The sequence below is a fragment of the Salmo trutta genome, chromosome 12 (assembly GCF_901001165.1).
Source record: "Salmo trutta chromosome 12, fSalTru1.1, whole genome shotgun sequence".
NCBI classification, from domain to species: Eukaryota; Metazoa; Chordata; class Actinopteri; order Salmoniformes; family Salmonidae; genus Salmo; species Salmo trutta.
In genome coordinates this window covers 62,354,250-62,370,626 of record NC_042968.1, presented here as the reverse complement: position 1 = coordinate 62,370,626, position 16,377 = coordinate 62,354,250, and the positions used below count along the sequence as shown (strand labels likewise).

At 44.3% G+C, this 16,377-nt stretch overlaps 2 protein-coding genes and 2 non-coding genes across 6 annotated transcripts; 1 reads left to right on the top strand and 3 right to left on the bottom strand.

Moving 5' to 3' along the window:
• Nucleotides 1-1,761: 1,761 nt before the first annotated feature.
• LOC115202589 (RING finger protein 224-like) lies at nt 1,762-3,297 on the top strand. The gene is made up of 2 exons (XM_029766695.1): nt 1,762-2,037; nt 2,782-3,297. Exons 1-2 carry the CDS (start codon nt 1,762-1,764, stop codon nt 3,076-3,078), a joined length of 573 nt encoding a protein of 190 aa, XP_029622555.1. The 3' UTR covers nt 3,079-3,297.
• Nucleotides 3,298-3,585: 288 nt separating this feature from the next.
• On the bottom strand, nt 3,586-16,333 carry prpf4 (pre-mRNA splicing tri-snRNP complex factor PRPF4). 3 transcript variants are annotated; one of them, XM_029769060.1, is made up of 14 exons: nt 16,211-16,333; nt 8,714-8,920; nt 8,441-8,627; nt 8,111-8,198; nt 7,921-8,000; nt 7,713-7,806; nt 7,525-7,619; nt 7,057-7,115; nt 6,790-6,913; nt 6,441-6,530; nt 6,108-6,230; nt 5,146-5,253; nt 4,833-4,951; nt 3,586-4,164 (listed from the first exon to the last, which is right to left on the bottom strand). In XM_029769060.1, exons 2-14 carry the CDS (start codon nt 8,871-8,873, stop codon nt 3,971-3,973), a joined length of 1,521 nt encoding a protein of 506 aa, XP_029624920.1. In that variant the 5' UTR covers nt 8,874-8,920; nt 16,211-16,333; the 3' UTR covers nt 3,586-3,970. The 3 variants fall into 3 exon arrangements, with proteins under 3 accessions (XP_029624920.1, XP_029624917.1, XP_029624919.1); XM_029769057.1 differs by lacking the exon at nt 16,211-16,333 and adding an exon at nt 9,309-9,399; XM_029769059.1 differs by lacking the exon at nt 16,211-16,333 and adding an exon at nt 9,224-9,327.
• On the bottom strand, nt 4,302-4,435 carry LOC115204782 (small nucleolar RNA SNORA47). Its single transcript, XR_003880454.1, has one exon. It is a non-coding gene; the product is annotated as a small nucleolar RNA SNORA47 (small nucleolar RNA).
• On the bottom strand, nt 5,410-5,546 carry LOC115204780 (small nucleolar RNA SNORA47). Its single transcript, XR_003880453.1, has one exon. It is a non-coding gene; the product is annotated as a small nucleolar RNA SNORA47 (small nucleolar RNA).
• Nucleotides 16,334-16,377: the final 44 nt, after the last annotated feature.

The window sequence follows — 16,377 nt, the reverse complement described above, 5'->3', positions numbered from 1 at the left end:
AGATCACTAGGAACTGGATAGGTGTAAGTTCTATGAAGTCCATCGCCATATAATTGCTTTCACTTATCCAGTCTCTTCAGAACTGAATGTGGTTTGCTGGGAGAAGAGGCTAATGGGGGCTAGGGTAATTTTCAGCCTGGACAAGGCAATGTCACATTGTAAAGGTTACTTTAGGATACCTGCAGTATTTTGCTTTATGGCCCTGGGTGACTGGTTCTTATGGACTCAGCTGGCCAACCCACTGTGCTGGCAACTGGCTCCTGTGAGTGCTGGTGGATCGAGAGTGTAGGGTTTCTGCTTGTCTATTGTTGCCAGTGTAAGCTGATCTGCTGCCTGCTCCCTCCATACAGGAACGTGAGCCTGGCTCGCCTTTCAGCTGGCCAGACTGTTGGGATACTCACAACAAGAAGTAGGAGGTGGAAATGGACTTGTGACACAACCAGCTCCGTCCGTCAGTCTGTCCGCAATTGTGTGTGTGTTGTTAGCACGCACGTGTTTGCGTGCACGTGCCAATGTGCATACCTGTGCCAATGTGCGCTGGATTGTATACATGCTAGGGCAGAGAAGCAGAGGGCCCATCCCATCGGGTCCCATAGATGAGGATAATAAGCTCCCTCTCCCCCGGAGAACCCCATTGTTCTCTGGGGCCTCTTTAATATGTAACCCGCTCCATTGACAGGCCTATGAGCGGGAGTTCACACGGAAGGGCGGCCTGAAATATTAAAGGGCCTGATGACCTGCTGCAGGCTCACATTGTTTGCCCTTCATTAGAGAGGAGAGCAGTTTCTGTGGAAGAGCAGAGCAGAGCAGCGGGGGAGATAAAGGGAGGACGTACCCTCTAGTGAGATGTGCTAGGGATCCACAGGGACTAGGTAATAAGGTTCTCTCGCTACTATCTGATCCTATAATGTACATCAGTAGTGTAGCATTAGTTTGTCATAATGAAAACTGGTAAAGGAAAACTACACTGGATTAGTCCTGGGAAGGAGGTTGCTTTGAAAACAGAAGCCATGGCAGGACTCCAGAGAACTACCAAGGACCTTCAGGGGGTTTGGAGGACAAACTAGAAGGTATGTCATGTTTTGTTATGGAGGTTTTCAGTTCTGTTACGCATGCTTTTGGTTGAGGCCAGTTTTCTATCAACAGGTGGTAAAGAAGATCTGAGTGAGACTGACACATCCGATTTTCTAACACGTTTTTCTCACCGAGTTGACGTCCAAATGTATTGAATACATGTCCAACAGATTGTTAGCTATGAGTTTAAAAATACTTAAAATAGTATGAACGTTTCAATTAAGTATTGGACACGGACACGGCAGAAAGGGAGAAGCACCTAGCCTAGCACATCACGATAACCATCTCCCCTTTTCACTGACATCGTTTCAGCCAGTAAATAGATATGTGTCTCTGCTTACAACCAACCTGTTGTGTTGTATCATCCCACAACTGACTGAACGGACAGAGAATGTCGTAACAGAAGATCACAGCTAACATCAAACATCTGGGTCTCAATCCATTTTCTCGAGTCTAAATTTATTAGCAATTCAATATGTCTATTTTTGTATTAATCAACTGTAACCGTTTACTTCAATCATTTGGTTGCATGTGTGTTTGATTATCTGAAATGCTATCTATAAAGTAGTAGTAGTAGTAGTAATGTCACTAAAGGGCCCTGAGTTTTTCTTGAGAATCCAACCTAACCAGGAGAAACTCTGGGCCATAGCAATAAGCACCCATTCCTAATCTGTTCTCCTGTACAGGATGGACGAGGAGGAAGCCCCAGTTCCTAATGCCCCAGACTTTCTTGCCTCAGAGGACCCAGCAGAGTCCCCTGACCGAGAGGCCCCAGAAGATCCCCCAGTAGAGAGTGGTGTGGAGGCAGGAGGAGTTCAGCCATCCAGAGACAGCCGTAAACTGGACTGTATCATATGCTACTGTGCCTTCAACCTGACTGAGAGGCTGCCACGCAAACTCTACTGCAGCCACACCTTCTGCCAGGCCTGCCTGAGACGCCTCGACACCATCCTCAATGAACAGGTGGGTCTGACTGACTGTCACGACACCAGTCCCACAATAGATCCTGCCTCGTCAAGATACAGTTGAAGTGGGAAGTTTACATACGCTTAGGTTGGAGTCATTAAAACTAGTTTTTCACTCCACAAAGTTCTTGTTAACAAACTATAGTTTTGGCAAGTCGGTTAGGACATCTACTTTGTGCATGATACAAGTCATTTTTCCAACATGATCTGTTTACAGACAGATTATTTCACTTATCACTGTTCCAGTGGGTCAGAAGTTTCCATACAGTAAGTTGACTGTGCCTTTAAACATCTTAAATTCCAGAAAATTATGTCATGGCTTTAGAAGCTTCTGATAGGCTAATTGACATAATTTGAGTCAATTGGAGGTGAACCTGTGGATATATTTCAAGGCCTACCTTCAAACTCAGTGTAAATCAGCCAAGACCTCAGAAAAAAATTGTAGACCACATGTCTGGTTCATCCTTGGGAGCAATTTCCAAACAGATGAACGTACTTTGGTGCGAAAAGTGCAAATCAATCCCAGAACAACAGCAAAAGAATTGTGAAAAACTGAGTTTAAATGTATTTGCTAAGGTGTATGTAAACTTCCGACTTCAACTGTACTTTTCTAAGGAGGGACTCTGTATTGAGCACAACAGTCAGACCACTTAGAAAACCTTAGAAAAGAGTTCTGTTCAGTTTGACACTAACGTGTCCCAAGTGACAACCCTTACCCTGCCCTCTCTTCTACTCCCAGCAGATGTGGATCCCCTGTCCACAGTGTCGGCAGAACACCCCCCTCCCACGCGGGGGCGCTACAGCCCTGGACCTGGACCTAGTAGCCTTCTTGGGGGTCAAGGCCGAGATGGAAAACCAGAGGTCCTGCTCACGGCAGGGAGGAAGAGAGCTAGGCACCCAGCTGGAGCACAAGCCCTCTTTTGGGAAGCAGTCCATCATAGAGCAGCCTCAGGCTACCTGGAACCATGGAGGATTGGCTGAGCCTCGCTTTCATAGGAGCCCCTGCTGCAGGCGCTTCTGCTGCTGGTGGTGCTGCTAGGCTGCTCAGGCATGTATGAATGACAGGAGTTGGTTAAAGCATCTGGCCAAGAGTTCCCATTACAGTACCTCCTGCAGCTGATTATAGGGATGCCTGGGCTTCCAAGGCTACAAAGTGGAAAATACCTAGGGCCCGTCTGCCCGACCGAACCAAGACAACAGGCCTTAGTTGTGTGGGAGACAACATTGAGTCTGTCGTTTTACAAAGATACTTTTTTTTTTTACATTGTTGTCCGTTTACGATTTGAAGACTCATAGAAAAATGTTTCAGCACTCAAAATGGGATGCTTGATAAGGACCTCATTTTTGAGCTCGCCTACAACCCAAAGAATCCTCTGCTGCCTCCTTTCAAATAGGCAACTGGACATATGGGCTATTGGTACCTTGTGAGAGTCAACTGTTGAATCATTATATGCACACCTTGTTGAGTTATAGTACCATTTGTAAGTGTGTTTCAAGAACATATGTAACCATTTTGTCATGTGCAAGTGTAAAATAATGAAAGATATTAGTGAGTTTGTTTTTATTTAAAAAAAGGCAATTGGATCAACTTGACACCAAATGAATCGTGTTTAAAAATCACCTAAAACAATGTTATTAACAAACAAAAATATCTGGGAGAAAGGACAGAAAGTATACCCACAACTTCAAAGTTGTAGATATTAATAGCCTCAAATGTTGTTCAATAATAAATCGAACAATCTACTAAATGTCAAGACAAATTCCGAATATTTAGGATGTTCAGATTAATCCATCAATCGAAAAGTTAACATTTTACAGATCTTGGTTCAACATTCTTCTACTTGAATGGAATGACAGTCAGGTATTGCCATAGAAATAGAATGTACCATAGAATGTCATTCTATTTCTACGGGTTGTCCTCCCTCCCCTCCTCATTCTGACATCCAGAGCTTGAAGGTGCGGTCGTAGGAGCAGGTGGCGATGAGCTGTCCGTCAGGGGACATGTCCACGCCCATCACCTTTCCCTCGTGGCCCGCCAGGGTCTTCAGGGGGGACCAGCCCGGGTGGGTCCACACCTTGGCTGTGTTGTCATAGGCCCCAGTCAGGAGGAAGTGACCGTTATTGGCTAACAGAGGGAGATTGATGGAGGGAAATGTGAGCACAGAAATATTGCAACAAACTTTTTTTATTTTTATAAATCCAGTTAGACTTTCAGTCCAGACTTTTTAAAATGGTTAAAGACAGTGGTATTACTAGTCCAAAATGATGTTCACAAACACAACATCAGTTCTTAAGTGTCTCAGAGCCGGTTGTTGCGTCTGCCTTATTTTCCATTTAGGAGGTTATAACCAGTGTTAACAGCACAGAACAAGCTGCTAAACTTTCTCAGTCCTCCAAAAGTGTGTGAGATAACCCCTGTAATCAGCTCAGTCTAACGCGAAAAATATATATAAAAAAAATCCCATGACAAACTCAAGTCCATCTCAAAGGTTTTTGGCTTGAGGACCACATTTGGGATTTCACAATTCAACATAGGGCAGCACAGATGTCTTTATGTCCGATTTATTGGTCAAAATTGGATTTGCAGGCCAGAAAACGGCAGCTATTTGAAAATATATAGGTCCATTCTCATTTCCTCATACTTTCTAACCAGTTGTAGACGTTTTAAACCTGACGGGTCATCCACATGGCAGAAAGCCGTCGCAGTGACTAACAACTTTGAACCCTGTGATTACTCAATTGCTTGATTAAATATTTTAAAAATTGAGGTCTGTGGGACCTGGAGAAACTCACGTTGGAATTTGACAGAGGACACCAGGTTCTGATGGGAGGGGATGGTGTAGATGCATTTCCTGCGACGCAGGTCCCACACCTTACAGGTGTTATCCCCACTTCCTGTTGCTGCGTGGTAGCTAAACGGAGAAGATGGTTTCATTAGTGGACCTATAAACACACTCCAACTTATCATCATCATCATCAATACGTAGGGCCAGGAGTTCTTCCTGACCATTGAATAACTCCAGGCTGTAGTTCTAGATCATATGTTGAGGAATATCTGACCCCATCCATACGATATGAATAACACAGCATCTTCCATGTCATTTACCCGTTGGGAGAGAAGTCGATGCTGTAGATCTCTTTGAGGTGGCCCTCCAGGAACATCACACAGCGCCCGGTCCGAAGGTCCCAAATACGGCCAAATGAATCCAGACCCCTGAGAGAGAGATGAATATTGTGTACTGAGGCAAACTAGGATTCAGCCAACAGTACTGCTGATGAGGGGTAAATAGAGATCTGTAATTCTTCCGACTGTAAATGATTCAGTGCTGAATTGCACCTGTCAAGAAGCTTTACAACAAACAATAAGATGGATCTGTACACAAACACAACGCCAGCTCTGATGTGTCACATGCAGCCGGTTTGTTGCATCTGCATTATTTTCTATTTAGGAGGTTATAACCAGTTATAACAGCACAGAACAAGCTGCTAAACCTTCTCAGTCCTCCAAATTGTTCAGCAAAAATGTGCACTGAAAGAGTAGCGTGTGTGTGGGTGTGTAAGGAAGCATGTTATCATTAGGGGACATGAAGGGAACATCCCTGTATGTTTCAGACCAAGCCAGCCACAGAGGCTCTCGTTCTGCCAAACCTCTAATTGAGAAAACTGGGTGGACATCTACTGGCCATTAAAACAGACTACTGAATCCAACCATTCCCTTTAATAGGCTAATCTAGATCTGCTCTTTGACCTGACAGCACTTCAATTACGGGGTTGATTAAAGCCTTTTCTAGATAGTATTTTCGTTTCGGGGAGGACACAGATCCCAGTTATCTGAAGCCAAGGTTTGTTGTAGAAATAATGGGGTAATACTCTCCAAAAGTGCTAGATTTACTGGCAACATACATTGCAACAGAATGTGCAGAGACAAGCAAAAGAGAACACAGAAATGAATGCGATTTGTTTTAGACGTTTCAGAGATATTTTCAACCGTCTCTCCAATAATGACGTATTGTGAACAAATATTGACAACCGACATTGACTTTCATAGCATATCCAGTGAGATCTTACCCAGTAGCTGCCAGAGATCCATCAGGGTGGAATTGCATGTCATGGACTCCTTTACTGTGTCCCTCTTGGTGCAGGATCTCTTCCTGGGCCTCCAGGTCCCACAGCCTCCACGAATTATCATAGCTGCCAGGGAGAGGAGGGAGAGGATTAAGCCCCATCTCAGATTCACTTTGAACACTACAAGTCTGGCCAGAATACCATTGATCTATGGTATTGGCAAGTGATCATGTTTGTTTTTATTGTATTCCCCGGATGGGCCGTTCTAAAAACAATAGTACAAGTTCTCAACTGGCGTTGCCGGATTAAATAATGCTTGGGAATAAATTCACCCACCAGGTGGTGCCCAGGAACCTTCCAGAGGGGTGCCAGGCTACTCTTGCCACCCTCATGGAGTGGCCCTCGATGTCAGCAACAGGCACGTCGCTGTGAAGAGAGGGGTTACCACGGTTACAACACATCAACATGTATTTTCTTTTTTTAAATGGCCACCATTCATTTCAGCAGCTCACTCCACAACCTCAGCTACTGTTTATGACGCTACCCGAGGAACATTTGGGAATAAGCTTCACTGCTCTTGGTCGACCACTCACCCTTTTTTGCCTGAATAATATTTGGTAGCCTCCCTTATTTGACAGATGGCAATAAAGACAGAAACACAGTAACGATCGCAATCGGAGCAGACCTGTCCAGACTCCAGAGTTTGACGGAGCCGTCGGCAGCACAGGAGGCCATGTTAACATCAGAGTCCTCCAGAGTCAGAGTAGCCTGAGGATGAAAACAGATGGCCCCCACGTGGGTGTTGTGGCCTGTGGGAAGGGAAAGAGAAGATTACACGATGATAAGGATGTATTAGGGTTGGATATACTTACAATTATTACGGACTACAGTTGCCCAAGCAAAGAGTAATTGCAAAGGGATAAGAAAGGGGAAAACAAGAGATCCTTCTTACCTCGAAGGGTACGGACAAGGGTACAGTCAGGAACATTCCACAGTTTACACAGGCCACTCCTAGAGAAAAGAAAAAGTCAGGAAGAGATGAGGAAAAGTCAAATACCTTTATTGATGGCAACATTTTAAATACAAAAAAACACCCAAAGTCAAACAGTACGTTTACATGCTCACAAACAATTTAATATTAAAACGGTTTTCTGAACAATCTTTAGAATTATTAGGACATGTAAACAGCTTTAATAAAATCAGCGTTCCAACGGTGTATCTGATCTGTGCATGTGCCTGCAACGGTAGCTCAAGCCTTCCTCTTGTGCGCGAGTGAAGTGAGTTTGGAGAAGTACGTAAACATTTTAAACAAACTATTATATTCATCTGACTAGCCACAATAATCGTATTATTGTTTGCACGTAATCATGCTCACTGCTGCCTGTGCGGTGCACTGAGAGAGGAGAGAGAAGGGACTCACCAAGACGCGGTCACCAGCATTTTGGAGTTGGGGCTGAACTGGCAAAAGGATATAGGCCTGTCGTCACCAATCTGACTGCAGAAGTTATTCAGGTTCTGGATAGACAGAGAAAATCATGTCATTCTACAACTGTTTTTCACAAACAAAACAAGTCCTTTAATGCTTTCGGAGACTGATGGATGACGTACCCTGAGCGTCTTGTGAAGTTCTTGTGTCCGGACTGTCCGTGTAGATTCTGGGATCTCCCTGTGAGCTCTGGCATCTTCTAACCTTTTCACAGCCCTGTTGAGACATCGCACACGTTTTTTTTATCAATACGATATTGCTGCAAAACAACCTTTGAAACGATCATTGTCATCATGGTAACTATGGTCCAACATTAGAATCAAGCTGTACCTGGGCAGAGAGTATCTGGCCAACCAAAGCCTTGCCTCCTTAAGAGTGGTCGGCCCTTCATGGTACCATGTCTGCTGACACTGAAAGAGGGGAACAGGAGAAGACATCAAACGCGTGTGTCTCCATATTGAATGAATACGGACTGTAGTAGTGAGAGAAAGATATAGGAGAGTCAAGTCACATATCACACCTCCTCTTGGGAGCGTTTGGATTTCTCATCGTCCTTCTTCGATTTCTTCAATGCATCTGGACCCACTACAGAGAGGATATTCCTTAGCCTGGAAAAGAGAGCAAGTACAAATTGAGCGGGAGAGGGGAAGAGAGATTGTGAGCAATGAAATAACTATCGATACAGTGTGTTAAAGCATTAGGGCAATTCCTCAAAACGGCTGTTTTAAATGGTGAGTTAACATGTTGTAAAAGCATCAAAGGGTCACAGATGTGTGGATTGTTGTCTAATTGTTGATTCACACATTCAAATATTTGAAGGGGTGGACAGAGCCATGCTTGTGTCCCTCACCTCTCTCGTCTCTCAGCAGGCCCCTCCCCAAACAGTGTGATTGGTTCCCTGAGGGCCCGTAAGCAGGCTTTGACCTCTGCGTCGTCTGTGGATACTGTGATTTGTCTTGCTCTCTTTCTGCGCTCAAAGTCAGCCAATACCTCAGACTGGCGCTCAGTCACACGTTCCTCAAGTTCAAGGGACTCGCCTTGAGGGGAGAGGAGAAGTTAGATGATACCTCAACAAACTCTTCATAACTATTTTCAAATACAGATTTGGGTTTGGTATACTAACCACTGGAGATGTTGATGTTGCCAGCCTCGATTCCTGCTTTGACAGAATCTTTGCCTGACCCAGAGGCCTCTCGTCCCAGCCTCTCCCTCTCCTTCTCCTCCAAACTGCCATAGAAGATCCTGGTCTTCTTCACCAGCGGAGCTTCTTCATCATCAGACATCTCTGGTCCTTATGTATAGTCCCACTGTTTACCACAAAGATACTGACCTGGAATAGACAAGACATACGCAGATTAATGATTGAGAACTTGATAGCCAACCACCTCAATCGCTATAGTTAATGAGGAAAAGCGTAAAGCTATTAAACCAAGCAATTTGGTGACCAACAATAGCCAAGTCCCTAATCAGTAAATCAAATGGATAAGATGCATTGACAAAATATTGGGAGTTCGTGCTGCCTTCCTATACAAGAGCACGTCGACATAGCCTGGCTAGCTAACGTTAGCAAACAATACTCAAGAGTTTGCCAACAGCAAAAGCATCCCCAACCAAACAAAATGCTCAACATTACGGGGATTGGTTTAGCTGTATTTCAGTCTTGTGTTTCAAATAACAAAGCAACTACAAAAGAAAAGTAACTAGCAAAATCAAATTACACAAGTGGTAGCCGCGTTGTATCTCGGTCTGGGAACAGGAAGTTGTTAATCGAAAACGTTGGTTAGAAATTTCACAGCGACATCTAGTGTAAAGGAGTTAAACCAAATATTTTCCTCTGGGTCAAATCAATGGGCGTGTTCGAGAGCATCCAAACCGTGACGTTAAATTCTGTAAATTCTGACTGATTGATCTAGAAACAAAATTGGGCACGTTCGAGCAGATCACGTTTGTCAAGACATTGACCAACGTTGGTCACCACTTTTGAAAGTGTGTTGCATTATGGGTATAGTTCAGATTTGCGATGACATGTCGACTGCATGACCTTTACAACAACCATGTGATCAAAGGTAATAAACGTTTGACTGCAGTCAACTGGAAATTTCTGCATTTGCCCCTCACCAACTGCAACATGAAGTCGGAACATTTACATTTTTTACATTTAAGTCATTTAGCAGACGCTCTTATCCAGAGCGACTTACAAATTGGTGCATTCACCTTATGATATCCAGTGGAACAACCACTTTACAATAGTGCATCTAAATCTTTTAAGGGGGGGGGGGGGGTTAGAAGGATTACTTTATCCTATCACAGGTATTCCTTAAAGAGGTGGGGTTTCAGGTGTCTCCGGAAGGTGGTGATTGACTCCGCTGTCCTGGCGTCGTGAGGGAGCTTGTTCCACCATTGGGGTGCCAGAGCAGCGAACAGTTTTGACTGGGCTGAGCGGGAACTGTGCTTCCTCAGTGGTAGGGAGGCGAGCAGGCCAGAGGTGGATGAACGCAGTGCCCTTGTTTGGGTGTAGGGCCTGATCAGAGCCTGAAGGTACGGAGGTGCCGTTCCCCTCACAGCTCCGTAGGCAAGCACCATGGTCTTGTAGCGGATGCGAGCTTCAACTGGAAGCCAGTGGAGAGAGCGGAGGAGCGGGGTGACGTGAGAGAACTTGGGAAGGTTGAACACCAGATGGGCTGCGGCGTTCTGGATGAGTTGTGGGAGACAGGCTTCTGTTTTTTGGAAGCAAAGGGCACTAAATGCTCATAAATGGTTGATGTCGCAAAACTATCATTGGTTATTATCAGTGCATGTTTACTGTTTTAGATGGATGACTATTTAGAGCTTAAGTATACCTTTATCCTTACAATCAAATTTAAAAAAAATGTATTTCACCTTTATTTAAATAGGCCATAGTGGCGAAATAATTACAATTTAGCATTAACACTGGAGTGATGAATGTGCAGATGATGATGTGCAAGTAGAGATACTGGGGTGCAAAAGAGCAACAACAAAAAATAACAATATGGGGATTAGGTAGTTGGGTATGCTATTTACAGATGGGCGGTGTAAAGGCACAGTGATCGGTAAGCTGCTCTGACAGCTGATGCTTAAAGTTAATGAGGGAGATATAAGTCTCCAGCTTCAGTGATTTTTGCAATTCGTTCCAGTCATTGGCAGCAGAGAACTGGAAGGAAAGGCAGCCAAAGGAGATGTTGGCTTGGGGTGACCAGTGAAATATACCTGCTGGAACGCATGCTACAGGTGGGTGTTGCTATGGAGACCAGTGAGCTGAGATAAGGCGGGGATTTACCTAGCAAAGACTTAGAGATTACCTGGAGGCAGTGGGTTTGGTGACGAATATGTAGTGAGGGCCAGCCAACGAGAGCATACAGGTCACGGTGGTGGGTAGTATATGGGGCTTTGGTGACAAAACGGATGAAACTGTGATAGACTACATCCAATTTGCTGAGTAGAGTTTTGGAGGCTATTTTGTATTTCGCCGAAGTCAAAGATCGGTAGGATAGTCAGTTTTACGTGTTTTTTTTTTTGCGAAATAGGAAGCCAATTCTAGATTTAATTTTGGATTGGAGATGCTTAATGTGAGCCTGGAAGGAGAGTTTATAGTCTAACCAGACACCTAGGTATTTGTAGTAGTCCACATATTCTAAGTCAGAACCGTCCAGAGTAGTGATGCTAGGGGGCGGCCAGGAGCGGGCAGCAATCGGTTGAAGAGCATGCATTTAGTTTTACTAGCATTTAAGAGCAGTTGGAGGCCACGGAAGGAGTGTTGTATGGCATTGAAGCTCGTTTGGAGGTTTGTTAACACAGTGTCCAAGGAAGGGCCAGATGTATACAGAATGGTGTCGTCTGCGTAGAGATGGATCAGAGAATCACCAGCAGCAAGAGTGACATCATTGATATATTCAGAGAAAAGAGTAGGCCTGAGAATTTAACCCTGTGGCACCCCATAGAGACTGCCAGAGGCCCGGACAACAGGCCATCCGATTTTACACACTGAACTCTATCTGAGAAGTAGTTGGTGAACCAGGCGAGGCAGTCATTTGAGAAAACAAGGCTATTGAGTCTGCCGAAAAGAATGCGGTGATTGACAGAGTCGATGAAAACAGCTGCACAGTACTGTCTTTTATCTATGACGGTTATGATATCGTTTAGGACTTTGAGTGTAGCTGAGGTGCACCCATGACCAGCTCGGAAACCAGATTGCATACTGGAGAAGGTACGGTGGGATTTGAAATGGTCGGTGATCTGTTTGTTAACTTGGCTTTCGAAGACTTTAGAAAGGCAGGGCAGGATGGATATAGGTCTGTAACAGTTTGGGTCTAGAGTGTCTCCCCCTTATAAGAGGGGGATGACCGCGGAAGCTTTCCAATCTTTGGGGATCTCAGACGATACGAAAGAGAGGTTGAACAGGCTAGTAATAGGGTTTGCAACAATTTCGGCAGGTAATTTTAAAAAGAGAGGTTCCAGATTGTCTAACCCAGCTGATTTGTAGGGATCCAGATTTTGCAGCTCTTTCAGAACATCAGCTATCTGGATTTGGGTGAAGGGAAGCGGGGGGGGGGGGCTTGGGCAAGTTGCTGAGGGGGGTGCAGAGCTGTTGGCCTGGGTAAGGGTGGCCAGGTGGAAAGCATGGCCAGCAGTAGAAAAATGCTTATTGAAATTCTCGATTATCGTAGATTTATCGGCGGTGACAGTATTTCCTAGCCTCAGTGCAGTGGGCAGCTGGGAGGAGGTGCTCTTATTCTCCATGGACTTTACGGTGTCCCAAAACTTTTTGGAATTAGTGCTACAGGATGCAAATTTCTGTTTGAACTGACTGTGTATATTTGTGCCTGACTTCGCTGAAAACGTGCATATCGTGGGGGCTATTCAATGCTAATTCAGTACGCCACAGGATGTTTTTGTGCTGGTCAAGGGCAGTCAAGTCTGGAGTGAACCAAGGGCTATATCTGTTCTTAGTTCTACATTTTTTGAATTGGGAATGATGGTGAGGAAAGCACTTTTAAAGAACAACCAGGCATCCTCTACTGACGGGATGAGGTCAATATCCTTCCAGGATACCTGGGCCAGGTCGATTAGAAAGGCCTGCTCGCTGAAGTGTTTTAGGGAGCATTTGACAGTGATGAGGGGTGGTCGTTTGACCGCGGGCCCCTTACGCAGGCAATGAGGCAGTGATCGCTGAGGTCCTAGTTGAAGACAGCAGAGGTGTATTTAGAGGGCAAATTGGTCAGGATGATATCTATGAGGGTGCCCATGTTTACTGATTTAGGGTTGTACCTGGTAGGTTCCTTGATAATTTGTGTGAGATTGAGGGCATCTAGCTTAGATTGTAGGACGGCTGGGGTTAAACATTTCCCAGTTTAGGTGACCTAACAGTACGAACTCTGAAGATAGATGGGGGGCAATCAATTCACATATGGTGTCCAGGGCACAGCTGGGGGCTGAGGGGGGTCTATAACAAGCGGCAACAGTGAGAGTGACTTACTTCTGGAAAGGTGGATTTTTAAAAGTAGAAGCTCGAACTGTTTGGGCACAGACCTGGATAGTATGACAGAACTCTGCAGGCTATCTCTGCAGTAGATTGCAACGCCGTTCCCTTTGGCAGTTCTATCTTGACGGAAAATGTTGTAGTTGGGGATGGAAATTTCAGACTTTTTGGGGGCCTTCCTAAGCCAGGATTCAGACACAGCTAGGACGTCAGGGTTGGCGGAGTGTGCTAAAGCAGTGAATAAAACACATTTAGGGAGGGGGCTTCTGATGTTAACATTCATGAAACCAAGGCATTTACGGTTACAGAAGTCAACAAATGAGAGGGCCTGGGGAATAGGTGTGATGCTGGGGGCTACAGAGCCAGGGTTAACCTCTACATCACCAGAGGAACAGAGAAGGGTTAGGATAAGGGTACGGCTAAAGTCTATAAGAACTGGTCGTTTAGTGCGTTGGGAACAGAGAATAAAAGGGGCAGATTTCTGGGCGTGGTAGAATAGATTCAGGGCATAATGTACAGATGAGGGTATGGTAGGATGTGAGTACAGTGGGGGTAAACCTAGGCATTGAGTGACGATGAGAGAGCTTGCATCTCTGGAGACACCAGCTAAGCCAGGTGAGGTTTCCCCATGTGTGGGGTGTGTGACAAAAGAGCAATCTAAGGCATGTTGAGCTGGACTAGGGGCTCTACAGTGAAATAAAACAATAACTAACCGAAACAGCAGAAGACAAGGCATATTGACATTAGAGAGAGGCATGTGTAGCCGAGTGACCATAGGGTTCAATGAGCAGCAATAGATGAGTCCGGGAGCCGTTCGGTAGTCGCTACTATGCTAGGCGAGCGGGAGGCACGGCGTTCAGAAAGGTAGCGGGCCGGGATAGCAGAAGGGTCTTCGGTGACAAAGCAACGGAAAAGTTTGTTGAAACCACATCGGATGATTACGTCGGCAGACCAGTCGTGATGGACCGGCGGGGCTCCGTGTCGGCAATAAAGGGGTCCAGGCCAATTGGCAAAAGAGGTATTGTAGCCCATGAATTAGCGGGTATACCTCTTCGGCTAGCCGGGAAATGGGCATAGCTCGAGGCTGGCTCAAGGCTAACTGGTGCTTGCTTCGGGACAGAGGCGTTAGCCAATCGTTTGCAGCTAGCTAGCTGCGATGATCCGGTGTAATGGCTCAGAGCTTGCGGCAGGAATCCGATGACGTGGTGGAGAAAAGCAGTCCGATATCGCGCTGTGCAGACTTGCAGGTATTGACCGAGCTAAAGCTGGCTGGTGACCGAGCTAAAGATTAAGTCCGCTAGCAGGGCTAACAGTGACTATTAGCTAGTAGCTAGTTAACTGGCTAGCTTCTGATGGAGGTTCCAGTTATAACGTATAAAAATAACAGATCCGTACCACATTGGATGGGGCGGGTTGCAGGAAAGTATATTTAGATCTTAGGTGGAAAGTGAGATTAAAATATAAAAAAATATATACGAAGAAAAGAAACAGTGAGACCGACTATTTACATGGGACAAGACAAACACGCATGTCTGACTGCTACGCCATCTTGGATTCGCTAATTGCATAGGCCTACATGTGATCCACATTTCTAACATAAATAAATGAAATATCCTACTTCTGACAATTTAGCTAATGTATTTATCTAGATGTTACTGTAATGTTGTGTCCAATGTTATAGCCTACAATTGTAGTCTGTAATATTGTTGTCACCAAACAAATTGTAATTGGTTGATTGTCTATTAAGTGTGAATATAATTGAATACATATTGTAGGCTACACATGGGTTATTGTCATGCATTTCTACACTGGCAATTTTAGAGGCTTAATCTGTGTCCGGGAAACCGGCCCTTAATGAGCAAGTACCCCAGACACCAGTCGTGGGGTCAATACCAAGTGCATTTGACTGCTTGGCATATTGTTTACTCAGTAAATTATATGAACTGATCGTATACGTATTGTTTGCCCAGTATGTGAACTGGTGTACATTTATAGTCTAATCCTTTTCTCTACAGTGAGGGTTTTGTCTTTCATGTGACTGAATCAAATTCTGTTCTTTACATGCTTACTGACAAAAGGAACATAAAGGTTGAGTATTAAAGAAATACACTGCATGCTGTAGTGATGCTGACATGCAGCAATTACCATACAGTAAGAATCTTGGTGTTGAATCTTGATGTTGCACAATCACAAATAATGAGGAAGGTACAAGGGCATGAAGTAATGGCAAACAACAGAGCATATCCTATATGCTGCAAAAACACCTCTCATTCTAGTAGCCTATGCACTCACTACCTGGTCTTGTAAATGTTAGAAAGAGCTTGGGCTGGTATCTAATTTCTTTATCATCAGGATATTCATTCCTTGGACCATGTTGATTATGTTAAGCTTTGTGTAGAAGAAGTGGAATGTTGATAGCATCCACTTTATCGGCAATAACAAAGGCGAATGCCATGTCTGCCATTGTCACGTTTCCTAGAAACTTTCGAAGTTGTCCGACTACAGTCGTCTACTTTCGCGCGCCCATTGAGTAGTTATAAGCAGTGGTGGAAAAAGTACCCAATTTGTCATACTTGAGGAAAAGTAAAGATACCTTAATAGAAAATGACTCAAGTAAAAGTCATCCACTTAAATACTACTCGAGTAAAAGTCTAAACGTATTTGGTTTTAAATATACTTAAGTATCAAAAATACATGTAATTGCTAAAATATACTTAAAGATTGAAAGTAAAAGTATAAATCATTTCAAATTCCTTATATTAAGCATACCAGACCGCACAATGTTCTTGTTTTTTAAATGTACGGATAGCCAGAGGCATACTCCAACACAAAGCATTTATGTTTATTAAGTGAGTCCACCAGATCAGAGGCAGTAGAGATGCAGGGATGTTCTCTTGAGAAGGGCGTGAATTGGACCATCTTCCTGTCCTGCTAAGCATTCAACATGTAACTAGTACTTTTGGGTGTCAGGGAAAATGTATGGAGTAAAAAGTACATTCTTTTCTTTAGGAATGTAGTGAAGTAAAAGTCAATGTTGTCAAAAACATGAATAGTAAAGTACTACTTAAGTACTTTACACCACTGGTTATAAGGTGATTTGTAAATAAGTCAGTCTTGACTCACCTTTAAAGTCGGCTGCAATAGAGCTCGCCAGTTTGTAATCCTAAAACCCTAAAATTAGTTACATCTGGTTCGTTCAGGCATTCAAATGACAAAACATGTATGGGGAAAGAATTCATGAAGGTCATGTTAACTGACTGATATTAAGCCTGTGTTAACCTCAGACATTA